Raw genomic sequence first — 27,500 nt, forward strand, 5'->3', positions numbered from 1 at the left:
CAACAATGATGTTAGGATGAAACAGTCAGAGGTCACCAAGCGCAACATAGCTTCTGCGTGTAAATCAGCTAGAAAGATGTGTCGGCATCGAGTAATTGTCTCTGGCCCCCTCCCAGTTAGGGGGAGTGATGAGCTCTACAGCAGAGTCTCACAACTCAATCGCTGGTTGAAAACTGTTTTCTGCCCCTCCCAAAAGATAGAATTTGTAGATAATTGGCCCTCTTTCTGGGACTCACCCACAAACAGGACCAAGCTTGGCCTGCTGAGGAGTGACGGACTCCATCCTAGCTGGAGGGGTGCTCTCATCTTATCTACCAACATAGACAGGGCTCTAACTCCTCTAGCTCCACAATGAAATAGGGTGCAGGCCAGGCAGTAGGCTGTTAGCCAGCCTGCCAGCATAATGGAGTCTGCCACTAGCACAGTCAGTGTAGTCAGCTCAGCTATCCCCATTGAGACCGTGTCTGTGCCTCGACCTAGGTTGGGCAAAACTAAACATGGCGGTGTTCGCCATAGCAATCTCACTAGGATAAAGACCACCTCCATTCCTGTCATTATTGAAAGAGATCATGATACCTCACATCGCAAAATAGGGCTACTTAATGTTAGATCCCTTACTTCAAAGGCAATTATAGTCAATGAACTAATCACTGATCATAATCTTGATGTGATTGGCCTGACTGAAACATGGCTTAAGCCTGATGAATTTACTGTGTTAAATGAGGTCTCACCTCCTGGCTACACTAGTGACCATATCCCCCGTGCATCCCGCAAAGGCGGAGGTGTTGCTAACATTTACGAGAGCAAATTTCAATTTACCAAAAAAAAAGAAGACGTTTTCGTCTTTTGAGCTTCTAGTCATGAAATCTATGCAGCCTACTCAATCACTTTTTATAGCTACTGTTTACAGGCCTCCTGGGCCATATACAGCGTTCCTCATTGAGTTCCCTGAATTCCTATCGGACCTTGTAGTCATAGCAGATAATATTCTAATCTTTGGTGACTTTAATATTCACATGGAAAAGTCCACAGACCCACTCCAAAAGGCTTTCGGAGCCATCATCGACTCAGTGGGTTTTGTCCAACATGTCTCTGGACCTAATCACTGTCACAGTCATACGCTGGACCTAGTTTTTTCCCATGGAATAAATGTTGTGGATCTTAATGTTTTTCCTCATAATCCTGGACTATCAGACCACCATTTTATTACGTTTGCAATTGCAACAAATAATCTGCTCAGACCCCAACCAAAGAACATCAAAAGTCGTGCTATAAATTCACAGACAACACAAAGATTCCTTGATGTCCTTCCAGATTTCCTCTGTCTACCAAAGGACGCCAGAGGACAAAAATCAGTTAACCACCTAACTGAGGAACTGAATTTAACCTTGCGCAATACCCTAGATGCAGTTGCACTCCTAAAAACTAAAAACATTTCTCATAAGAAACTAGCTCCCTGGTACACAGAAAATACCTGAGCTCTGAAGCAAGCTTCCAGAAAATTGGAATGGAAATGGCGCCACACCAAACTGGAAGTCTTCCGAGTAGCTTGGAAAGACAGTACCGTGCAGTATCGAAGAACCCTCACTGCTGCTCGATCATCCTATTTTTCCAACTTAATTGAGGAGAATAAGAACAATCCAAAATTCCTTTTTGATACTGTCGCAAAGCTAACTAAAAAGCAACATTCCCCAAGAGAGGATGGCTTTCACTTCAGCAGTGATAAATTCATGAACTTCTTTGAGGAAAAGATCATGATTATTGGAAAGCAAATTACGGACTCCTCTTTAAATCTGCGTATTCCTTCAAAGCTCAGTTGTCCTGAGTCTGCACAACTCTGCCAGGACCTAGGATCAAGAGAGACGCTCAAATGTTTTAGTACTATATCTCTTGACACAATGATGAAAATAATCATGGCCTCTAAACCTTCAAGCTGCATACTGGACCCTATTCCAACTAAACTACTGAAAGAGCTGCTTCCTGTGCTTGGCCCTCCTATGTTGAACATAATAAACGGCTCTCTATCCACTGGATGTGTACCAAACTCACTAAAAGTGGCAGTAATAAAGCCTCTCTTGAAAAAGCCAAACCTTGACCCAGAAAATATAAAAAACTATCGGTCTATATCGAATCTTCCATTCCTCTCAAAATTTTTAGAAAAGGCTGTTGCGCAGCAACTCACTGCCTTCCTGAAGACAAACAATGAATACGAAATGCTTCAGTCTGGTTTTAGACCCCATCATAGCACCGAGACTGCACTTGTGAAGGTGGTAAATTACCTTTTAATGGCATCAGACCGAGGCTCTGCATCTGTCCTCGTGCTCCTAGACCTTAGTGCTGCTTTTGATACCATCGATCACCACATTCTTTCGGAGAGATTGGAAACCCAAATTGGTCTACACGGACAAGTTCTGGCCTGGTTTAGATCTTATCTGTCGGAAAGATATCAGTTTGTCTCTGTGAATGGTTTGTCCTCTGACAAATCAACTGTACATTTCGGTGTTCCTCAAGGTTCCGTTTTAGGACCACCATTGTTTTCACTATATATTTTACCTCATGGAGATGTCATTTGAAAACATAATGTTAACTTTCACTGCTATGCGGATGACACACAGCTGTACATTTCAATGAAACATGGTGAAGCCCCAAAACTGCCCTCGCTAGAAGCATGTGTTTCAGACATGAGGAAGTGGATGGCTGCAAACTTTCTACTTTTAAACTCAGACAAAACGGAAATGCTTGTTCTAGGTCCCAAGAAACAAAGAGATCTTCTGTTGAATCTGACAATTAATCTTAATGGTTGTACAGTCGTCTCAAATAAAACTGTGAAGGACCTCGGCGTTACTCTGGACCCTGATCTCTCTTTTGAAGAACATATCAAGACTGTTTCAAGGACAGCTTTTTTTCCATCTACGTAACATTGCAAAAATCAGAAACTTTCTGTCCAAAAATGATGCAGAAAAATGAATCCATGCTTTTGTCACTTCTAGGTTAGACTACTGCAATGCTCTACTTTCCGGCCTCCCGGATAAAGCACTAAATAAACTTCAGTTAGTGCTAAATACGGCTGCTAGAATCCTGACTAGAACCAAAAAAATTTATCATATTACTCCAGTGCTAGCCTCCCTACACTGGCTTCCTTTTATTTATTTATTTTATTTTACCTTTATTTAACCAGGCAAGTCAGTTAAGAACAAATTCTTATTTTCAATGACGGCCTAGGAACAGTGGGTTAACTGCCTGTTCAGGGGCAGAACGACAGATTTGTACCTTGTCAGCTCGGGGGTTTGAATTTGCAACCTTCCGGTTGCTAGTCCAACACTCTAACCACTAGGCTACCTTGCCACCCCAAAAAACTAGGTCCTTCCCGTCAAGGCAAGGGCTGAGGGCCTGTGATTATTATTATTTGACCAAGCTGGTCATTTATGAACATTTGAACATCTTGGCCATGTTCTGTTATAATCTCCACCCGGCACAGCCAGAAGAGGACTGGCCACCCCTCAGAGCCTGGTTCCTCTCTAGGTTTCTTCCTAGGTTTTGGCCTTTCTAGAGAGTTTTTCCTAGCCACCGTGCTTCTACACCTGCATTGCTTGCTGTTTGGGGTTTGAGGCTGGGTTTCTGAACAGCACTTTGAGATATCAGCTGATGGGCTATAAGAAGGGCTATATAAATACATTTGATTTGATTTGTAATGGGGTAAATGTTTCCCAGGGTAATGGGGTAAATGTTTCCCAGAGTACTGGCATAAATGTTTCTCAGGGTAATGGGCTAAGTAATTCCCATGGTAATGGGCTAAATGTTTCCCAGGGTAATGGGCTAAATGTTTCCCAGGGCAATGGGCTAAATGTTTCCCAGGGTAATGGGCTAAATGTTTCCCAGGGTAATGGGATAAATATTTCCCAGGTTAATGGGCTAAATGTTTCCCAGGTTAATGGGGTAACTGTTTCCCAGGGTAATGGGCTAAATGTTTCCCAGGGTAATGGGCTAAATGTTTCGCAGGGTAATGGGGTAAATGTTTCACAGGTTAATGGGGTAAATGTTTCCCATGATCATGGGCTAAATGTTTCCCAGGGTAACGGGGTAAATGTTTCCCAGGGTAACGGGGTAAATGTTTCTCAGGGTAACAGGGTAAATGGTTCCCATGGTAATGGGGTAAATATTTCCCATGGTAATGGGGTAAATGTTTCCGATGGTAATGGGGTAAATGTTTCCCAGGGTAATGGGGTAAATGTTTCCCAGGGTAATGGGATAAATGTTTCCCAGGTTAATGGGCTAAATGTTTCCCAGGGTAATGGGCTAAATGTTTCCCAGGGTAATGGGCTAAATGTTTCCCAGGGTAATGGGGTAAATGTTTCCCAGGGTAATGGGGTAAATGTTTCTCAGGGTAACAGGGTAAATGGTTCCCATGGTAATGGGGTAAATATTTCCCATGGTAATGGGCTAAATGTTTCCCAGGGTAATGGGCTAAATGTTTCCCAGGGTAATGGGCTAAATGTTTCCCAGGGTAATAGGCTAAATGTTTCCCAGGGTAATGGGGTAAATGTTTCCCAGGGTAATGGGGTAAATGTTTCTCAGGGTAACAGGGTAAATGGTTCCCATGGTAATGGGGTAAATATTTCCCATGGTAATGGGGTAAATGTTTCCCAGGGTAATGGGGTAAATGTTTCTCAGGATAATGGGCTAAATGTTTCCCAGGGTAATAGGGTAAATGTTTCCCAGGGTAATGGGGTAAATATTTCCCATGGTAATGGGGTAAATGTTTCCCAGGGTAATGGGGTAAATATTTCCCATGGTAATGGGGTAAATGTTTCTCAGGATAATGGGCTAAATATTTCCCAGGGTAATGGGGTAAATGTTTCCCAGGGTAATGGGGTAAATATTTCCCATGGTAATGGGGTAAATGTTTCCAAGGGTAATGGGGTAAAAGCATGTGGTCATACTACCTTTCTCACAGTGTTTCCCTCTGTATCCATGCTTGCACTCGCAGGTGTAGCCTCCATCCCTCTCATAGCACTGACCTCCGTTCAGACACGGAGACGAATCACAGACCGATCGAGGCTGTACTGGAAAACACACACACACACACACACACACACACACACACACACACACACACACACACACACACACACACACACACACACACACACACACACACACACACACACACACACCAGAGGAAGGTAAAAACCTCCTAACTTTAATGTGAGAGTGTGGGCACGCTTCAGTCATTAGAAACACCTTGAGGATCTGTCACTCCATGGCAGGCAAGGCTGAAACATTATCTCCACAATTAGTCAACTCCAGAATAAATCCTATTTCAATTTATCCTTCCCAAACAGTGAATGTGACTCTCACACACACGGCGAGCCACCCGCCTCGACACGAGAGACTGGCTTGGCATAGAGTTTGTTTATCACTATAGTAACCAGGCTCGGGTGTACAGAAACACTATAGTACAGAGTCAGAGGGCCCTGTTCCTTGGGACCACATGGTGGGAGAGAAGGAGGAGGAGGAGGAAGAGGAGGAGGAAGAGAGGAAGAAGAAGAGGAGGAGGAGGGAGGAGGAAGAGGAGGAAGATCAGGAGGAAGAGGAGGAGGATGAAGATCAGGAGGAAGAGGAGGAGGAGGATGAAGAGAAGGAGGATGAAGAGGGTGGGGAGGAAGATCAGGAGGAGGAGGAGGAAGAGAAGGAGGAGAAGGAGGAGGAAGATCAGGAGGAAGAGAAGGAGGAAGAAGATGAGGATGAGGAGGAGGAGGAGTAGGAAGAGAAGGAGGAGAAGGAGGAGGAAGATCAGGAGGAGGAGGAGGAGGAGGAGTAGGAAGAGAACGAGGAGAAGGAGGAGGAAGATCAGGAGGAAGAAGAGGAAGATGAGGAGGAGGAGGCGGAGTAGGAAGAGGAAGAGGAGGCGTAGGAGGAGGAAGAAGAGGAAGATGAGGAGGAGGAGGAAGAAGAGGAAGATGAAGAGGAGGAGGCAGAGTAGGTAGAGGAAGAGGAGGCGTAGGAGGAGGAAGAAGAGGAGTAGAAGGAAGCGAAGAGGAAGAGGAGGAGGAAGAGTAGAAGGAAGAGGAGGAGGAGGAAAAGAAGGAGGATGAAGAGTAGAAGGAAGAGGAGGAGGAGGAAGAGGAGGAGGTGAAGAAGAAGAAGACAGTAGGCTCTTACCATAGGGAGGATAGAAGTCCCTGTGATCTAGGTCTGCCACACCTGTCTGACAGGTACACAAGTAGGTTCCTCCGTACTCCAAACAGGGTCCTCCGTCAGGACACGGCCTGCTGTTGCTGCATGGGGTCTGGGTCACCTCTGAGGAGGACAGGAGGGTCAGAAAGAGAGAAACAGCATGATAAAACTGACAACAGTAAGTGAAGGACAGTCACTATTCAAGCCTAATCTGACACTCTGAAAAGCCATATTTACAGCCTACCTACTCTGGTACTGAGACTGGTACTGGTACTGAGACTGGTACTGTGTGACACTACCACATTGTAAGTAAGGTACATTCCACAACATGAGATTCAGTAGGAATGCTTCTGTCTGTTTCCAATTACAGTCTAGTGATTCATATATTATATATGATATGTATGTCTATGTACCAAACTGACAGTAGAGTCCAGTATATAATATGATATGTACCAAACTGACAGTAGAGTCCAGTATATAATATAATATGATACGTACCAAACTGACAGTAGAGTCCAGTATATAATATGATATGTACCAAACTGACAGTAGAGTCCAGTATATAATATGATATGATATGTACCAAACTGACAGTAGAGTCCAGTATATAATATGATATGTACCAAACTGACAGTAGAGTCCAGTATATAATATGATATGTACCAAACTGACAGTAGAGTCCAGTATATAATATGATATGATATGTACCAAACTGACAGAAGAGTCCTGTATATAATATGATTTGATATGTACCAAACTGACAGTAGAGTCCAGTATATAATATGATACGTACCAAACTGACAGTAGAGTCCAGTATATAATATGATATGATATGTACCAAACTGACAGTAGAGTCCTGTATATAATATGATATGTACCAAACTGACAGTAGAGTCCAGTATATAATATGATATGATACGTACCAAACTGACAGTAGAGTCCGGTATATAATATGATATGATACGTACCAAACTGACAGTAGAGTCCGGTATATAATATGTACCAAACTGACAGTAGAGTCCAGTATATAATATGATATGATATGTACCAAACTGACCGTAGAGTCCAGTATATAATATGATATGATATGTACCAAACTGACAGTAGAGTCCAGTATATAATATGATGATACGTACCAAACTGACAGTAGAGTCCAGTATATAATATGATACGTACCAAACTGATAGTAGAGTCCAGTATATAATATGATATGTACCAAACTGACAGTAGAGTCCAGTATATAATATGATATGATACGTACCAAACTGACCGTAGAGTCCAGTATATAATATGATATGTACCAAACTGACAGTAGAGTCCAGTATATAATATGATATGTACCAAACTGACAGTAGAGTCCAGTATATAATATGATATGATACGTACCAAACTGACCGTAGAGTCCAGTATATAATATGATACGTACCAAACTGACAGTGAAGTCCAGTGAAGCCTGAGGAGCAGTCACAGGTCCCATTCACTTCCACACAGATGCCACCATTCTGGCACAGACACTCCTCTGTGGATGACAGACACAGACAGAAGAGAAGAGGTCACAGACACGGACTCAAAAGAGACAGAACAGCTCATAGCATGTTGGGTCATTTGCGACAGAGATAGCCATCGATACGCTACATGTACAACCTCAGAGGTCTGTAACACGTTTAGAGCGGTAGCTTCAACAGTCCCAGAGAACATCAACAGTATCCCAGTCCCAGAGAACATCAACAGTATCCGAGTCCCAGAGAACATCAACAGTATCCCAGTCCCAGAGAACATCAACAGTATCCCAGTCATATTATATTATATAGTCAACAGTCAACAGTATCCCAGTCATATCATATTATATACAGAGAACATCAACACTACCCCAGTCCCAGAGAACATCAACAGTATCCCAGTCCCAGAGAACATCAACAGTATCCCAGTCCCAGAGAACATCAACAGTATCCCAGTCCCAGAGAACATCAGTATCCCAGTCCCAGAGAACATCCCAGTCATATTATATTAGAACAGTCAACAGTATCCCCATATCATATTATATACAGAGAACATCAACAGTATCCCAGTCCCAGAGAACATCAACAGTATCCCAGTCCCAGAGAACATCAACAGTATCCCAGTCATATCATATTATATACAGAGAACATCAACAGTATCCCAGTCCCAGAGAACATCAACAGTACCCCAGTCCCAGAGAACATCAACAGTATCCCAGTCCCAGAGAACATCAACAGTACCCCAGTCCCAGAGAACATCAACAGTACCCCAGTCCCAGAGAACATCAACAGTACCCCAGTCCCAGAGAACAGACCGTTCTCAACAGTATCCCAGTCCCAGAGAACATCAACAGTACCCCAGTAGCCCAGGAACCAGACATCAACAGTACCCCAGTCCCAGAGAACATCAACAGCTAGCTGTAGTCCCAGAGAACATCAACAGTACCCCAGTCCCAGAGAACATCAACAGTACCCCAGTTCCCAGAGAACATAAACAGTACCCCAGTCCCAGAGAACATCAACAGTATCCCAGTCCCAGAGAACATCAACAGTATCCCAGTCATATTATCCAGTCATATCATATTATATAGTCAACAGTCAACAGTATCCCAGTCATATCATATTATATACAGAGAACATCAACACTACCCCAGTCCCAGAGAACATCAACAGTATCCCAGTCCCAGAGAACATCAACAGTATCCCAGTCCCAGAGAACATCAACAGTATCCCAGTCCCAGAGAACATCAACAGTATCCCAGTCCCAGAGAACATCAACAGTATCCCAGTCCCAGAGAACATCAACAGTATCCCAGTCCCAGAGAACATCAACAGTATCCCAGTCATATTATATTATATAGTCAACAGTCAACAGTATCCCAGTCATATCATATTATATAGTCAACAGTCAACAGTATCCCAGTCCCAGAGAACATCAACAGTATCCCAGTCATATTATATTATATAGTCAACAGTTCACAGGAACCAGACCGTTCTCATAGCTAGCTGTAGTTCACAGGAACCAGACAACAGTATCCCAGTCATATCATATTATATACAGAGAACATCAACAGTATCCCAGTCCCAGAGAACATCAACAGTATCCCAGTCATATTATATTATATAGTCAACAGTCAACAGTATCCCAGTCATATCATATTATATACAGAGAACATCAACAGTATCCCAGTCCCAGAGAACATCAACAGTACCCCAGTCCCAGAGAACATCAACAGTACCCCAGTCCCAGAGAACATAAACAGTATCCCAGTCCCAGAGAACATCAACAGTACCCCAGTCCCAGAGAACATCAACAGTATCCCAGTCCCAGAGAACATCAACAGTACCCCAGTCCCAGAGAACATCAACAGTACCCCAGTCCCAGAGAACATCAACAGTACCCCAGTCCCAGAGAACATAAACAGTACCCCAGTCCCAGAGAACATCAACAGTACCCCAGTCCCAGAGAACATCAACAGTATCCCAGTCCCAGAGAACATCAACAGTATCCCAGTCATATCATATTATATAGTCAACAGTCAACAGTATCCCAGTCATATCATATTATATACAGAGAACATCAACAGTATCCCAGTCCCAGAGAACATCAACAGTATCCCAGTCCCAGAGAACATCAACAGTACCCCAGTCCCAGAGAACATCAACAGTATCCCAGTCATATCATATTATATAGTCAACAGTCAACAGTATCCCAGTCATATCATATTATATAGTCAACAGTCAACAGTATCCCAGTCCCAGAGAACATCAACAGTATCCCAGTCATATCATATTATATAGTCAACAGTCAACAGTATCCCAGTCATATCATATTATATAGTCAACAGTCAACAGTATCCCAGTCATATCATATTATATACAGAGAACATCAACAGTATCCCAGTCCCAGAGAACATCAACAGTATCCCAGTCCCAGAGAACATCAACAGTATCCCAGTCATATCATATTATATAGTCAACAGTCAACAGTATCCCAGTCATATCATATTATATAGTCAACAGTCAACAGTATCCCAGTCCCAGAGAACATCAACAGTATCCCAGTCCCAGAGAACATCAACAGTACCCCAGTCCCAGAGAACATCAACAGTATCCGAGTCCCAGAGAACATCAACAGTACCCCAGTCCCAGAGAACATCAACAGTACCCCAGTCCCAGAGAACATCAACAGTATCCCAGTCCCAGAGAACATCAACAGTATCCCAGTCCCAGAGAACATCAACAGTATCCCAGTCCCAGAGAACATCAACAGTATCCCAGTCCCAGAGAACATCAACAGTATCCCAGTCCCAGAGAACATCAACAGTATCCCAGTCCCAGAGAACATCAACAGTACCCCTTTACTGTAAATGACCCATTGATTAAAGGCCATTTTCCTTCCCTACATCTTTATCTCATAGCTAGCTGTAGTTCACAGGAACCAGACCGTTCTCATAGCTAGCTGTAGTTCAGAGGAACCAGACCGTTCTCATAGCTAGCTGTAGTTCACAGGAACCAGACCGTTCTCATAGCTAGCTGTAGTTCACAGGAACCAGACCGTTCTCATAGCTAGCGCTAGTTCACAGGAACCAGACCGTTCTCATAGCTAGCTGTAGTTCACAGGAACCAGACCGTTCTCATAGCTAGCTGTAGTTCACAGGAACCAGACCGTTCTCATAGCTAGCTGTAGTTCACAGGAACCAGACCGTTCTCATAGCTAGCGCTAGTTCACAGGAACCAGACCGTTCTCATAGCTAGCTGTAGTTCACAGGAACCAGACCGTTCTCATAGCTAGCTGTAGTTCACAGGAACCAGACCGTTCTCATAGCTAGCTGTAGTTCACAGGAACCAGACCGTTCTCATAGCTAGCGCTAGTTCACAGGAACCAGACCGTTCTCATAGCTAGCGCTAGTTCACAGGAACCAGACCGTTCTCATAGCTAGCGCTAGTTCACAGGAACCAGACCGTTCTCATAGCTAGCTGTAGTTCACAGGAACCAGACCGTTCTCATAGCTAGCTGTAGTTCACAGGAACCAGACCGTTCTAATAGCTAGCTGTAGTTCACAGGAACCAGACCGTTCTAATAGCTAGCTGTAGTTCACAGGAACCAGACCGTTCTCATAGCTAGCGCTAGTTCACAGGAACCAGACCGTTCTCATAGCTAGCGCTAGTTCACAGGAACCAGACCGTTCTCATAGCTAGCGCTAGTTCACAGGAACCAGACCGTTCTCATAGCTAGCGCTAGTTCACAGGAACCAGACCGTTCTCATAGCTAGCGCTAGTTCACAGGAACCAGACCGTTCTCATAGCTAGCTGTAGTTCACAGGAACCAGACCGTTCTCATAGCTAGCGCTAGTTCACAGGAACCAGACCGTTCTCATAGCTAGCGCTAGTTCACAGGAACCAGACCGTTCTCATAGCTAGCGCTAGTTCACAGGAACCAGACCGTTCTCATAGCTAGCGCTAGTTCACAGGAACCAGACCGTTCTCATAGCTAGCTGTAGTTCACAGGAACCAGACCGTTCTCATAGCTAGCTGTAGTTCACAGACCAGACCGTTCTCATAGCTAGCGCTAGTTCACAGGAACCAGACCGTTCTCATAGCTAGCGCTAGTTCACAGGAACCAGACCGTTCTCATAGCTAGCTGTAGTTCACAGGAACCAGACCGTTCTCATAGCTAGCTGCTAGTTCTCAGGAACCAGACCGTTCTCATAGCTGTAGTTCACAGGAACCAGACCGTTCTCATAGCTAGCGCTAGTTCACAGGAACCAGACCGTTCTCATAGCTAGCGCTAGTTCACAGGAACCAGACCGTTCTCATAGCTAGCGCTAGTTCACAGGAACCAGACCGTTCTCATAGCTAGCTGTAGTTCACAGGAACCAGACCGTTCTCATAGCTAGCGCTAGTTCACAGGAACCAGACCGTTCTCATAGCTAGCTGTAGTTCACAGGAACCAGACCGTTCTCATAGCTAGCTGTAGTTCACAGGAACCAGACCGTTCTCATAGCTAGCGCTAGTTCACAGGAACCAGACCGTTCTCATAGCTAGCGCTAGTTCACAGGAACCAGACCGTTCTCATAGCTAGCTGCTAGTTCAGACCGTTCTCAGGAACCAGACCGTTCTCATAGCTAGCGCTAGTTCACAGGAACCAGACCGTTCTCATAGCTAGCGCTAGTTCACAGGAACCAGACCGTTCTCATAGCTAGCTGCTAGTTCACAGGAACCAGACCGTTCTCATAGCTAGCGCTAGTTCACAGGAACCAGACCGTTCTCATAGCTAGCGCTAGTTCACAGGAACCAGACCGTTCTCAGACCGTAGTTCTCAGATAGTTCTCATAGCTAGCTAGTTCACAGACCAGACCGTTCTCATAGCTAGCTGTAGTTCACAGGAACCAGACCGTTCTCATAGCTAGCGCTAGTTCACAGGAACCAGACCGTTCTCATAGCTAGCGCTAGTTCACAGGAACCAGACCGTTCTCATAGCTAGCGCTAGTTCACAGGAACCAGACCGTTCTCATAGCTAGCTGTAGTTCACAGGAACCAGACCGTTCTCATAGCTAGCTGTAGTTCACAGGAACCAGACCGTTCTCATAGCTAGCGCTAGTTCACAGGAACCAGACCGTTCTCATAGCTAGCGCTAGTTCACAGGAACCAGACCGTTCTCATAGCTAGCGCTAGTTCACAGGAACCAGACCGTTCTCATAGCTAGCGCTAGTTCACCAGACCGTTCTCAGGAACCAGACCGTTCTCATAGCTAGCTGTAGTTCACAGGAACCAGACCGTTCTCATAGCTAGCTGCTAGTTCACAGGAACCAGACCGTTCTCATATAGCAGGAACCAGCTGTAGTTCACAGGAACCAGACCGTTCTCATAGCTAGCGCTAGTTCACAGGAACCAGACCGTTCTCATAGCTAGCGCTAGTTCACAGGAACCAGACTGTTCTCATAGCTAGCGCTAGTTCACAGGAACCAGACCGTTCTCATAGCTAGCTGCTAGTTCACAGGAACCAGACCGTTCTCATAGCTAGCGCTAGTTCACAGGAACCAGACCGTTCTCATAGCTAGCTGTAGTTCACAGGAACCAGACCGTTCTCATAGCTAGCGCTAGTTCACAGGAACCAGACCGTTCTCATAGCTAGCTGTAGTTCACAGGAACCAGACCGTTCTCATAGCTAGCGCTAGTTCACAGGAACCAGACCGTTCTCATAGCTAGCGCTAGTTCACAGGAACCAGACCGTTCTCATAGCTAGCGCTAGTTCACAGGAACCAGACCGTTCTCATAGCTAGCTGTAGTTCAGAGGAACCAGACCGTTCCTGCTAAATAAAGGAGGTAGCTGTATCAATGCTAAATAAAGGAAGTGGCTGTATCAATGCTAAATAAAGGAAGTGGCTGTATTAATGCTAAATAAAGGAAGTAGCTGTATCAATGCTAAATTTAGGAAGTAGCTGTATCAATGCTAAATAAAGGAAGTGGCTGTATCAATGCTAAATAAAGGAAGTGGCTGTATCAATGCTAAATAAAGGAAGTAGCTGTATCAATGCTAAATAAAGGAAGTGGCTGTATTAATGCTAAATAAAGGAAGCTAGCTGTATCAATGCTAAATTTAGGAAGTAGCTGTATCAATGCAAAATTTAGGAAGTAGCTGTATCAATGCTAAATAAAGGAAGTAGCTGTATCAATGCTAAATAAAGGAAGTAGCTGTATCAATGCTAAATAAAGGAAGTAGCTGTATCAATGCTAAATAAAGGAGGTAGCTGTATCAATGCTAAATAAAGGAAGTGGCTGTATCAATGCTAAATAAAGGAAGTGGCTGTATTAATGCTAAATAAAGGAAGTAGCTGTATCAATGCTAAATTTAGGAAGTAGCTGTATCAATGCAAAATTTAGGAAGTAGCTGTATCAATGCTAAATAAAGGAAGTAGCTGTATCAATGCTAAATAAAGGAAGTAGCTGTATCAATGCTAAATAAAGGAAGTAGCTGTATCAATGCTAAATAAAGGAAGTAGCTGTATCAATGCTAAATAAAGGAAGTAGCTGTATCAATGCTAAATAAAGGAAGTAGCTGTATCAATGGTAAATAAAGTAAGTAGCTGTATCAATGCTAAATAAAGGAAGTAGCAGTATCAATGCTAAATAAAGGAAGTAGCTGTATCAATGCTAAAGAGAGGAATATTTAAATGTTTCTCTCCTCTCTCTGCCTCCGAATTGCAGCAGTGAAGAACAGGAAGTGGATGTATCACTGCTAAACCACTTCCCTTTGAAGTCGCGGAGGAAGGACGACGGATGGGTATTCTTTTTCTCATGATCTGGAACATGTTTTGTGGCTTGTGTCCCGAATATCAGCCTATTCCCTATGTAGTGTACTGTATGCGACCGGAGCCCTATGGGCCCTGGTCAATAGTCATGCACTATATAGGGAATAGGGTGCCATTTGGCACTCAAGAATTATCAAAATGAAGCTATGCCCCCTGGGGCAAATGAATGGACTGTTAATTAGCTGGAGAGGTTTTCATTGGCCGTGTGTTTTCTCTTTGATCTAGGAGGACCGATTAGGAGGCTCTCCGTACATCCTGTGTAATGTTACCTTCTCTCTCTCCTTCTCTCTCTCTCTTTCCCTGTCCTTCTCTCTTCTGCTACTTTCTCTCTCTCGAGGATCCTGCTCCTTTTTCCACAGGGCCTTCCAAGTGAGCCAGGCAGGAAAGTATTTGTGAGATTTAGGAAAGTCTATATAAGCCTTGATAGTTACTTCAGCTCAAGGGTTGAGGAGTAGCATGAATTTGCAATGGCTCACATACTATTAAAGAGCTTTTGGAGCTGAGAAATAAATCTGTGTTGATCGTGGCTACAGGACTTCAGCCTCGGTGGGGGAAACCAAAGTCTCGCGGGAGAACCTACCCACCGGTTTTGAAAACACATTGTCCATTTCCTAACACACACATAGTCCGCATCCCAAATGATACCAAATTCCCTATTTAGTGCACTACTTTTGAACAGGGCCTATAGGAATAGGGTGCCATTTAGGATCGATGTCACAGTATGATATTTCCCTCTAAGGAGGTGAAATAGTACTAGAGGTAGCAGTACAATAACACAGGATGTGTCATGTGGTTTATGCAGCAAGCAGCTGTTCCGTAGAGGAGACAGCAGGACCATAGAGGAGACAGCAGGACCCGTAGAGGAGACAGCAGGACCCGTAGAGTAGACAGCAGGACCCATAGAGGAGACAGCAGGACCGTAGAGAGACAGCAGACAGCAGGACCATAGAGGAGGACCACAGGACCATAGAGGAGACAGCAGGACCATAGAGTAGACAGCAGGACCATAGAGGAGACACAGGACCATAGAGGAGACCAGGATAGAGACAGAGACAGCAGGACCCATAGAGGAGACAGAGGACCCATAGAGACAGTAGGACCATAGAGGAGACAGCAGGACCATAGAGGAGACAGCAGAACCATAAAGTAGACAGCAGGACCATAGAGGAGACAGCAGGACCATAGAGTAGACAGCAGGACCCATAGAGGAGACATCAGGACCCATAGAGGAGACAGCAGGAGTAGAGGAGACAGCAGGACCATAGAGGAGACAGCAGGACCATAGAGGAGACAGCAGGACCATAGAGAGACAGCAGGACCATAGAGGAGACAGCAGGACCATAGAGGAGACAGCAGGACCAGACAGCAGACCCATAGACAGCAGGACCATAGAGGAGACAGCAGGACCATAGAGACAGCAGGACAGCAGGACCATAGAGGAGACAGCAGGACCATAGAGGAGACAGCAGGACCATAGAGGAGACAGCAGGACCCATAGAGTAGACAGCAGGACCCATAGAGGAGACAGAGGACCAGCAGAACCATAGAGGAGACAGCAGGACCATAGAGGAGACAGCAGAACCGTAGAGGAGACAGCAGGACCGTAGAGTAGACAACAGGACACCCATAGAGTATACAGCAGGACCATAGAGGAGACAGCAGGGCATAGAGGAGGCAGCAGGACCCATATAGTATACAGCAGGACCCATAGAGTAGACAGCAGGACCATAGAGTAGGCAGCAGGACCATAGAGTAGACAGCAGGACCATAGAGAGACAGCAGAGTAGACAGCAGGACCATAGAGTAGACAGCAGGACCATAGAGGAGACAGCAGGACCCGACCATAGAGGAGACCATAGAGGAGACAGCAGGACCATAGAGACAGTAGGACCATAGAGGAGACAGCAGGACCATAGAGAAGACAGCAGGACCCGTAGAGGAGACAGCAGAACCATAGAGGAGACAGCAGAACCGTAGAGGAGACAGCAGGACCATAGAGTAGACAGCAGGACCATAGAGGAGACAGCAGGACCCGTAGAGTGGCGTGGACCTCATCCAGAGGAGTACGTGGAACAGTCAGCAAATTCATCCCAAATAGCACCCTATTCCCTATTCAGTGCACTACTTTTGACCAGCAGTAATAGGAACTAGTGACTAGGGTGCCATTTGGGATGTAGTTAGAGTCCCCATGGTCAAAAGCAATGCACTATGTAGGGAATAGGGTGCTATTCGGGAGGCAGAGTGTCAGAGTTTCCTGGTCAAAAGTAGTGCCTGTATAGGGAATAGTTTGGCGGTTCTCTGCGCTACTCTGCTGCCCTGCTGCAAGGCATATTACACCACCCTTGTCTGATGAAACTACCTGAATAAATACCAACCCTCAGCTTCAGCCCAGGCAGAGGCCCCTTGTCCTTTCAAGTCTAGACAAAGCGGCACTTCCCCTTGTAAGTAAACTAATTTTTTTTAAACGGGCCATAAAGCAATTGTTCCCCAGGATCGCCTGTTGTTCCCCAGGATCGCCTGTTGTTCCCCAGGATCGCCTGTTGTTCCCCAGGATCCCGTAGTAAACTGGGAGTTACAGATGAACAGCAGAACAGACTAGAGATTTTTCTTTTTCCTTCTTCCAGGTACTGAGGCACATTCCGGGATCAAACCCACAGGAATTCGGTGTATGTGACAAATAGAGTTTGATTTGATTTGAATACCACGTGGCTGCTATGAAAGTGAACTGTGTTTACGCGTGATCAGGGGTGTATTCATTCCACCGATTCTGTTGAAAAACTGTTCTTAAAACGGAAGCAAACGGAATAAAACAGGGATAAACATACCTGAATTTGTCCAATAGAAAATCTCGTTTGCAACTGTTGGACTAATGATTACACCCCCTAGACCAGACAGATGCAGGCCAGAGTGTTCAAGGCAGTATTGAATGTGTCACAGTCTGTCACCTCAAATCTTTCTCTCGACCTGTGTGCACCTATGTTGTAAACTTTCATTCATAGACTAGGTTGTAGTAACCACATGAAGGGTACAGGGAACAGTCTAGTATCATGTAGTAGCCTAAACTTATCGATGTTACATTGAACTGGGTGAATGGAATATGAATGACAGTCATCCAATATGCTGTAACCGAAATAAGGCCATGCTCATGAATAAATTTAAATAAACCTTCCTCCCTCATCTTAAACGTCACTGGCCGCCACTGATATACCTGCTGTCTAACTGTCTTCAACTAGACTCTACTAGAATCGGCTCTGACCTGTACCTGCTGTCTAAATGTCTTCAACTAGACTCTACTAGAATCGGCTCTGACCTGTACCTGCTGTCTAACTGTCTCCAACTTGACTCTACTAGAATTGGCTCTGACCTGTACCTGTTGTCTAAATGTCTTCAACTAGACTCTACTAGAAAAGGCTCTGACCTGTACCTGCTGTCTAACTGTCTCCAACTTGACTATACTAGAATCGGCTCTGACCTGTACCTGCTGTCTAAATGTCTTCAACTAGACTCTACTAGAATCGGCTCTGACCTGTACCTGCTGTCTAAATGTCTTCAACTAGACTCTACTAGAAAAGGCTCTGACCTATACCTGCTGTCTAACTGTCTCCAACTAGACTCTACTAGAATTGGCTCTGACCTGTACCTGCTGTCTAACTGTCTACAACTAGACTCTACTAGAATCGGCTCTGACCTGTACCTGCTGTCTAACTGTCTCCATCTAGACTCTACTAGAATCGGCTCTGACCTGTACCTGCTGTCTAAATGTCTTCAACTAGACTCTACTAGAATCGGCTCTGACCTGTACCTGCTGTCTAAATGTCTTCAACTAGACTCTACTAGAAAAGGCTCTGACCTGTACCTGCTGTCTAACTGTCTCCAACTAGACTCTACTAGAATCGGCTCTGACCTGTACCTGCTCTAATCTAGACTCTACTAGAAAAGGCTCTGACCTGTACCTGCTGTCTAACTGTCTCCATCTAGACTCTACTAGAAAAGGCTCTGACCTGTACCTGCTGTCTAACTGTCTCCATCTAGACTCTACTAGAAAAGGCTCTGACCTGTACCTGCTGTCTAACTGTCTCCATCTAGACTCTACTAGAAAAGGCTCTGACCTGTACCTGCTGTCTAACTGTCTCCATCTAGACTCTACTAGAAAAGGCTCTGACCTGTACCTGCTGTCTAACTGTCTCCAACTAGAGCAGGGTCTGTCCCAGTCACTACTTTACCTTCACAGTTGTCACCATAGAATCCTTGGGTACATGTGCAGTTGTAACTCCCAGAGCCGGTGTGTTCACAGATCTGGTGTTTGTCACAGCCCTCCCCCTCACAGGACACTGCCAGACAGACAAGAAGGACCAGGATAGAAGCTTAGGATGAGGCTGGACATCTACTTTAGTTTATACCATATCTTGGCCTAAGGCAACACAGTGTATGATGCCAAAACACCATAGAGAACAGGAAAGTACAGTACTTTGAAACAAGTGTTTGGAATAAAAATGTGTAATTTTTATTTTTTTTAAAAGCTTAGGAAATGATTAGCTCAGAGAAAGACGTTTATCACAGACAAGGTGCTCTTTTTCTATTGGACAGAGAGAGTTGGTTCTGTCCAATAGGACTCCGAGCCGATTCCATATTTCTGTCTGGCAAAATCATAGACGGTCTGATGACCTACATTCAAATGACCTCCAAAGCGAAAAACCCACCTGTTCGATTTTCAGTTTGAGGAGTAGATGATGAATTCACACGGACCACCGCCAACTCTACGAAAGAAAATATGATAGGTTGAGGCTTTCAAGCTAATCGTAAGAATTATTCAGACAGTTACAAGGACAGTGTGCCGGCATACTACGGCACAGCAATATAACACAAAGGGAGCTCTTTCTTTCTCTCTGTTTAGTGTTGTTGCTCTTGGTAGAGAAGCCCATCGCCAAGGTCTCAGCTCTCAGCCATTAGCTAACCACACCGACGCTGAGGCTCTGAAAACAGGAGACGCCGCAAAACCTTTCAACAAACCACCAGGTCACTCTAACAAGGAGCTCCTAGCCACTCTCGGGATACTCCCAAACGGCACCCTGTTGCCTATACGGTACACTACGTCCTACTGGCCCCCTGGTCAAAAGTAGTGCACTATATAAAAGGAAAAGAGTTGCATTTGGGATGTGACCTCACCCGTCTCATCCTCCCAGAGAGAGAGAGAGAGAGAGAGAGAGAGGTTAGTCAGGTTTCGTTTAATACCTGCTGTCCCAATTGGAAACATGTTCTATTGCAGGAAGTCAAAACAGAGAGCAGGAAGTAGGGCTCACCGGCCGCCTATGGTAACATTTTATATCATGAACCGTTGTTCCAGACGTGTAAGTAAATATGCATCCCAAATGACCCCCTATTCCCAAATGCCCCCCTATTCCCAAATGACCCCCTATTCTCAAATGGCCCCTCGATTCCCAAATGGCCCACTATTGACCAGGACCCATGTTGTGTGTCTTCTCTCCATAAACTGGCAGAATAAAAGTCAGTGAATCCCAAATGGCACCCTATTCCCTAAAGGGGACTTAAGTAAGCCTTGTCGGAACCAGAACGGCCCGTAGGGCAGGAGTCTGTCTCCTGACTCTGTAGTGATGGTTCAGCTTGATGAGACCGGCCCGTAGGGCAGGAGTCTGTCTCCTGACTCTGTAGTGATGGTTCAGCTTGATGAGACCGGCCCGTAGGGCAGGAGTCTGTCTCCTGACTCTGTAGTGATGGTTCAGCTTGATGAGACGTAGGGCAGGAGTCTGTCCCCTCCCGTAGGGCAGGAGTCTGTCTCCTGACTCTGTAGTGATGGTTCAGCTTGATGAGACCGGCTGTAGTGATGGTTCAGCTTGATGAGGCCAGCCCGTAGGGCAGGAGTCTGTCTCCTCTGTAGTGATGGTTCAGCTTGATGAGACCTTGATGAGCCCGTAGGGCAGGAGTCTGTCTCCTGACTCTGTAGTGATGGTTCAGCTTGATGAGACCGGCCCGTAGGGCAGGAGTCTGTCTGTCTCCTGACTCTGTAGTGATGGTTCAGCTTGATGAGACCGGCCCGTAGGGCAGGAGTCTGTCTCCTGACTCTGTAGTGATGGTTCAGCTTGATGAGACCGGCCCGTAGGGCAGGAGTCTGTCTCCTGACTCTGTAGTGATGGTTCAGCTTGATGAGACCGGCCCGTAGGGCAGGAGTCTGTCTCCTGACTCTGTAGTGATGGTTCAGCTTGATGAGACCGGCCCGTAGGGCAGGAGTCTGTCTCCTGACTCTGTAGTGATGGTTCAGCTTGATGAGACCGGCCCGTAGGGCAGGAGTCTGTCTCCTGACTCTGTAGTGATGGTTCAGCTTGATGAGACCTGTAGTGATGGCCCGTGAGGGCAGGAGTCTGTCTCCTCTGTCTGTAGTGATGGTTCAGCTTGATGAGACCGGCCCGTAGGGCAGGAGTCTGTCTCCTGACTCAGTAGTGATGGTTCAGCTTGATGAGACCGGCCCGTAGGGCAGGAGTCTGTCTCCTGACTCTGTAACGTGAGGCAGCTTGATGAGACCGGCCCGTAGGGCAGGAGTCTGTCTCCTGACTCTGTAGTGATGGTTCAGCTTGATGAGACCGGCCCGTAGGGCAGGAGTCTGTCTCCTGACTCTGTAGTGATGGTTCAGCTTGATGAGACCGGCCCGTAGGGCAGGAGTCTGTCTCCTGACTCTGTAGTGATGGTTCAGCTTGATGAGACCGGCCCGTAGGGCAGGAGTCTGTCTCCTGACTCTGTAGTGATGGTTCAGCTTTGAGATGAGACCTGCCCTTGATGAGAGGGCAGGAGTCTGTCTCCTGACTCTGTAGTGATGGTTCAGCTTGATGAGACCGGCCCTGTAGTGATGGGCAGGAGTCTGTCTCCTGACTCTGTAGTGATGGTTCAGCTTGATGAGACCGGCCCGTAGGGCAGGAGTCTGTCTCCTGACTCTGTAGTGATGGTTCAGCTTGATGAGACCGGCCCGTAGGGCAGGAGTCTGTCTCCTGACTCTGTAGTGATGGTTCAGCTTGATGAGACCGGCCCGTAGGGCAGGAGTCTGTCTCCTGACTCTGTAGTGATGGTTCAGCTTGATGAGACCGGCCCGTAGGGCAGGAGTCTGTCTCCTGACTCTGTAACGTGAGGCAGCTTGATGTACAAGTACCACCTCTGTGGTCCCTGGTCAAAAGTAGTGCACTATATAAGGAATAGTATGCCATTTGGGACGAAGGTGTCAGTTGAATAGTACTCCCTCCAATGAAGGGGAGGTTTTTATCAGTAGCTCACCTGTCTCACAGTGTGTCCCGGTGAAGGCAGCAGGACAGGCGCAGGTATAACCATTCACCTGGTCTCTACAGTCCCCTCCATTCAGACACGGCTGGGAAACACACTGATCTATGTCTGGGACCACAAACGACAACACAAATCAATGTTATTTAAAGCTAGTCGTCATCTATGTGGGAAACTGAGGATTTGGAAAATGGTACTAATGAACTAGCCTAGAGCCAAACCTGAACGGTTCTCTCTCAATACACACACACAGACACACACACACCCGCCCATGTGGGGCGGCAGGGTAGCCTAGTGGTTAGAGCATTGGACTAGTAACTGAGGTACTAATGAACTAGCCTAGAGCCAAACCTGAATGGTTCTCTCTCAATAGGGCAGCTTCCCATTTGGAATCCTACAGTGCCTTGCGAAAGTATTCGGCCCCCTTGAACTTTGCGACCTTTTGCCACATTTCAGGCTTCAAACATAAAGATATAAAACACAGTTTTATCACAGTGCAGGTGCATTTATACGGAGACTTGATTACACACAGGTGGATTGTATTTATCATCATTAGTCATTTAGGTCAACATTGGATCATTCAGAGATCCTCACTGAACTTCTGGAGAGAGTTTGCTGCACTGAAAGTAAAGGGGCTGAATAATTTTGCACGCCCAATTTTTCAGTTTTTGATTTGTTAAAAAAGTTTGAAATATCCAATAAATGTTGTTCCACTTCATGATTGTGTCCCACTTGTTGTTGATTCTTCACAAAAAAATACAGTTTTATATCTTTATGTTTGAAGCCTGAAATGTGGCAAAAGGTCGCTAAGTTCAAGGGGGCCGAATACTTTCGCAAGGCACTGTATGTAGGGCCCTGGTCCAAGTGCACTATGTAGGGCCCTGGTTAAAGTGCACTATGTAGGGCCCTGGTCCAAGTGCATTATGTAGGGCCCTGGTTAAAGTGCACTATATAGGGCCCTGGTTAAAGTGCACTATGTAGGGCCCTGGTTAAAGTGCACTATGTAGGGCCCTGGTTAAAGTGCACTATGTAGGGCCCTGGTTAAAGTGCACTATGTAGGGCCCTGGTTAAAGTGCACTATGTAGGGCCCTGGTTAAAGTGCACTATGAAGGGCCCTGGTTAAAGTGTACTATGAAGGGCCCTGGTTAAAGTGCACTATGTAGGGCCCTGGTCCAAGTGCACTAGGTAGCCCCCTCGGCTATCTCACCTGTCTCACACAGAGACTGGGTAGCCCCCTCGGCTATCTCACCTGTCTCACACAGAGACTGGGTAGCCCCCTCGGCTATATCACCTGTCTCACACAGAGGCTGGGTAGCCCCCTCGGCTATCTCACCTGTCTCAACCAGAGACTGGGTAGCCCCCTCGGCTATCTCACCTGTCTCACACAGAGACTGGGTAGCCCCCTCGGCTATCTCACCTGTCTCACACAGAGACTGGGTAGCCCCCTCGGCTATCTCACCTGTCTCACACAGAGGTTGGGTAGCCCCCTCGGCTATATCACCTGTCTCACACAGAGACTGGATAGCCCCCTCGTCCATCTCACCTGTCTCACACAGAGACTTGGTAGCCCCCTCGGCTATTTCACCTGTCTCACACAGAGACTTGGTAGCCCCCTCGTCTATCTCACCTGTCTCACACAGAGACTTGGTAGCCCCCTCGGCTAACTCACAAAGAGCCCCACACACACAGGTGAAGTTGTCAACACCTTGTACACACAGCATTGAGGCAGGCTCCGTCTTTGCACACACACGCACGCACACACACACGGAAACACACATACACACAGAGAGAGATAGACACATATATGGGATATTTACTCAGCTGATTAATATATCCGCCACACCGCTCCCCTCACCCTGAAAATATGTGCTGCTGGCTGTGAAAGATATTAGAGGAGGTTTGATACGTCTCCACAGTCTGGACTGTGGGAACAGGAACGGCAGCAAGCAGGGAGAGGAGGGGGACAGGGAGAGGAGAGGGGGACAGGGTAGGACAGAGAGGGGGAACAGGGAGAGGAGAGAGGGGGACAGAGAGAGGAGAGGGGGACATGGTAGGACAGAGAGGGGGAACAGGGAGAGGAGAGGGGGACAGAGAGAGGAGAGGGGGACATGATAGGACAAGGAGGGGTACAGGGAGAGGAGAGGGGGACAGGGTAGGAAAGAGAGGGGAAAAGGGAGAGGAGAGGGGGACAGGGTAGGAAAGAGAAGGGAAAAGGGAGAGGAGAGGGGGACAGGGTAGGACAGAGAGGGGACAGGGAGAGGAGAGGGGGACAGGGAAGGACAGAGAGGGGACAGGGAGAGGCGTCAAACCACGCAAGTCCCAGAGAGGTGGGACATAGCGACGTCTGGTAAGTAAGAGGGGAGAAGAGAGGGGGAACAGAGACGAGAGGGGGAACAGAGATGAGAGACGAGAGGGGGAACAGAGATGAGAGAAGGAGAAAAGAGAGGAGAGGAGAGAGAGAGATAGAGAGAGGAGAGAGACAGACAGAGAGAAGAGGGAGAACAGAGAGGAGAGAGAGACAGACAGAGAGCAGAGGGAGAACAGAGAGGAGAGGAGAGAGACAGAGAGGAGAGAGAGACAGAGAGGAGAGGAGAAAGGGAGAACAGAGAGGAGAGGGAGAACAGAGAGGAGAGGAGAGAGACTGACAGAGAGGAGAGGGATGACAGAGAGGAGAGGAGAGACAGAGAGGAGAGAGATGGAGAGGAGAGAGAGAGACAGAGAGGAGAGGAGAAAGGGAGAACAGAGAGGAGAGAGACAGACAGAGAGGAGAGGGATGACAGAGAGGAGAGGAGAGAGACAGGGAGGAGAGGAGAGAGAGACAGACAGAGAGGAGAGGGATGACAGAGAGGAGAGGAGAGAGACAGAGAGGAGAGGAGAGAGAGACAGACAGAGAGGAGAGGAGAAAGGGAGAACAGAGAGGAGAGGAGAGAGAGAGAGACAGAGAGGAGAGGAGAAAGGGAGAACAGAGAGGAGAGAGACAGACAGAGAGGAGAGGGATGACAGAGAGGAGAGGAGAGAGACAGAGAGGAGAGGAGAGAGACAGGGAGGAGAGGAGAGAGAGACAGACAGAGAGGAGAGGGATGACAGAGAGGAGAGGAGAGAGAGAGAGGAGAGGAGAGAGACAGGGAGGAGAGGAGAGAGAGACAGACAGAGAGGAGAGGACAAAGGGAGAACAGAGAGGAACAAGGTTGTGGGACAGATGATTGTGTGATTGGGGTAAAGGTAGAGTAAAGAGAGAGGGAGGGAGAGAGGGTACTGTACCTGTTTGGCAGACTGTCCCTGTAAACCCAGGTGGACACTGGCAGATGAAGCCGTTAACCTGGTCTGAGCAGGTACCTCCGTTCTGACATGGATATGAGCACTCCTCTACATCTACACACACACACACACACACACACACACACACACACACACACACACACACACACACACACACACACACACACACACACACACACACACAGAGAGAGACAGAGACACATGAGGATGAATAGGGTGACTGCAGTATCAACACATACAGGACTGAATAAACCCAGGCTGATTTAGTAGAAGGTGATGAATTGTCCAAGAGGAGTGTTACTAGGAGACCTGGCAGGAGGAGGAGAGAGACCTGGCAGGAGGAGGAGAGAGACCTGGCAGGAGGAGGAGAGAGACCTGGCAGGAGGAGGAGAGAGACCTGGCAGGAGGAGTGTTACAGAGAGACCTGGCAGGAGGAGCAGAGAGACCTGGCAGGAGGAGCAGAGAGACCTGGCAGGAGGAGCAGAGAGACCTGGCAGGAGGAGTGTTACAGAGAGACCTGGCAGGAGGAGTGTTACAGAGAGACCTGGCAGGAGGAGTGTTACAGAGAGACCTGGCAGGAGGAGTGTTACAGAGAGACCTGGCAGGAGGAATGTTACGGAGAGACCTGGCAGGAGGAGTGTTACGGAGAGACCTGGCAGGAGGAGTGTTACAGAGAGACCTGGCAGGAGGAGCAGAGAGACCTGGCAGGAGGAACAGAAAGACCTGGCAGGAGGAGCAGAGAGACCTGGCAGGAGGAGTGTTACAGAGAGACCTGGCAGGAGGAGTGTTACAGAGAGACCTGGCAGGAGGAGTGTTACGGAGAGACCTGGCAGGAGGAGCAGAGAGACCTGGCAGGAGGAGCAGAGAGACCTGGCAGGAGGAGTGTTACAGAGAGACCTGGCAGGAGGAGTGTTACAGAGAGACCTGGCAGGAGGAGTGTTACAGAGAGACCTGGCAGGAGGAGCAGAGAGACCTGGCAGGAGGAGCAGAGAGACCTGGCAGGAGGAGCAGAGAGACCTGACAGGAGGAGCAGAGAGACCTGGCAGGAGGAGCAGAGAGACCTGACAGGAGGAGCAGAGAGACCTGGCAGGAGGAGCAGAGAGACCTGGCAGGAGGAGCAGAGAGACCTGGCAGGAGCAGAGAGACCTGGCAGGAGGAGCAGAGAGACCTGGCAGGAGGAGCAGAGAGACCTGGCAGGAGGAGCAGAGAGACCTGGCAGGAGGAGCAGAGAGACCTGGCAGGAGGAGCAGAGAGACCTGGCAGGAGGAGCAGAGAGACCTGGCAGGAGGAGCAGAGATCCCTGGCAGGAGGAGCAGAGAGACCTGGCAGGAGGAGCAGAGAGACCTGGCAGGAGGAGCAGAGAGACCTGGCAGGAGGAGCAGAGAGACCTGGCAGGAGGAGCAGAGAGACCTGGCAGGAGGAGCAGAGAGACCTGGCAGGAGGAGCAGAGAGACCTGGCAGGAGGAGCAGAGAGACCTGACAGGAGGAGCAGAGAGACCTGGCAGGAGGAGCAGAGAGACCTGACAGGAGGAGCAGAGAGACCTGACAGGAGGAGCAGAGAGACCTGACAGGAGGAGCAGAGAGACCTGACAGGAGGAGCAGAGAGACCTGGCAGGAGGAGCAGAGAGACCTGGCAGGAGGAGCAGAGAGACCTGGCAGGAGGAGCAGAGAGACCTGACAGGAGGAGCAGAGAGACCTGGCAGGAGGAGCAGAGAGACCTGGCAGGAGGAGCAGAGAGACCTGGCAGGAGGAGCAGAGAGACCTGGCAGGAGGAGCAGAGAGACCTGGCAGGAGGAGCAGAGAGACCTGGCAGGAGGAGCAGAGAGACCTGGCAGGAGGAGCAGAGAGACCTGGCAGGAGGAGCAGAGAGACCTGGCAGGAGGAGCAGAGAGACCTGGCAGGAGGGCAGAGAGACCTGGCAGGAGCAGAGAGATCCCTGGCAGGAGGAGCAGAGAGACCTGGCAGGAGGAGCAGAGAGACCTGGCAGGAGGAGCAGAGAGACCTGGCAGGAGGAGCAGAGAGACCTGGCAGGAGGAGCAGAGAGACCTGGCAGGAGGAGCAGAGAGACCTGGCAGGAGGAGCAGAGAGACCTGGCAGGAGGAGCAGAGAGACCTGACAGGAGGAGCAGAGAGACCTGACAGGAGGAGCAGAGAGACCTGGCAGGAGGAGCAGAGAGACCTGGCAGGAGGAGCAGAGAGACCTGACAGGAGGAGCAGAGAGACCTGGCAGGAGGAGCAGAGAGACCTGACAGGAGGAGCAGAGAGACCTGACAGGAGGAGCAGAGAGACCTGACAGGAGGAGCAGAGAGACCTGACAGGAGGAGCAGAGAGACCTGGCAGGAGGAGCAGAGAGACCTGGCAGGAGGAGCAGAGAGACCTGGCAGGAGGAGCAGAGAGACCTGACAGGAGGAGCAGAGAGACCTGGCAGGAGGAGCAGAGAGACCTGGCAG

The 27,500-nt window shown here is 47.7% G+C and overlaps 1 protein-coding gene across 3 annotated transcripts in view; it reads right to left on the reverse strand.

Moving 5' to 3' along the window:
* LOC112238311 (sushi, nidogen and EGF-like domain-containing protein 1) overlaps positions 1 to 27,500 on the reverse strand; it is a 106,221-nt gene that overhangs the window by 14,847 nt on the left and 63,874 nt on the right. For 2 of the 3 annotated variants that reach the window (XM_042322861.1, XM_042322862.1), the window contains exons 7-13: positions 25,034 to 25,144; positions 21,770 to 21,883; positions 19,192 to 19,248; positions 18,715 to 18,822; positions 7,604 to 7,696; positions 6,163 to 6,300; positions 4,944 to 5,063 (exon numbers count right to left, since the gene is read on the reverse strand). In XM_042322861.1, the coding sequence (XP_042178795.1) occupies positions 4,944 to 5,063; positions 6,163 to 6,300; positions 7,604 to 7,696; positions 18,715 to 18,822; positions 19,192 to 19,248; positions 21,770 to 21,883; positions 25,034 to 25,144 (741 nt within the window). The remainder of the gene's footprint in view (positions 1 to 4,943; positions 5,064 to 6,162; positions 6,301 to 7,603; positions 7,697 to 18,714; positions 18,823 to 19,191; positions 19,249 to 21,769; positions 21,884 to 25,033; positions 25,145 to 27,500) is intronic. The other variant, XM_042322863.1, reaches the window with a different exon arrangement.

Source organism: Oncorhynchus tshawytscha, linkage group LG06, assembly GCF_018296145.1.
Source record: "Oncorhynchus tshawytscha isolate Ot180627B linkage group LG06, Otsh_v2.0, whole genome shotgun sequence".
In the NCBI taxonomy this organism is placed as follows: domain Eukaryota; kingdom Metazoa; phylum Chordata; class Actinopteri; order Salmoniformes; family Salmonidae; genus Oncorhynchus; species Oncorhynchus tshawytscha.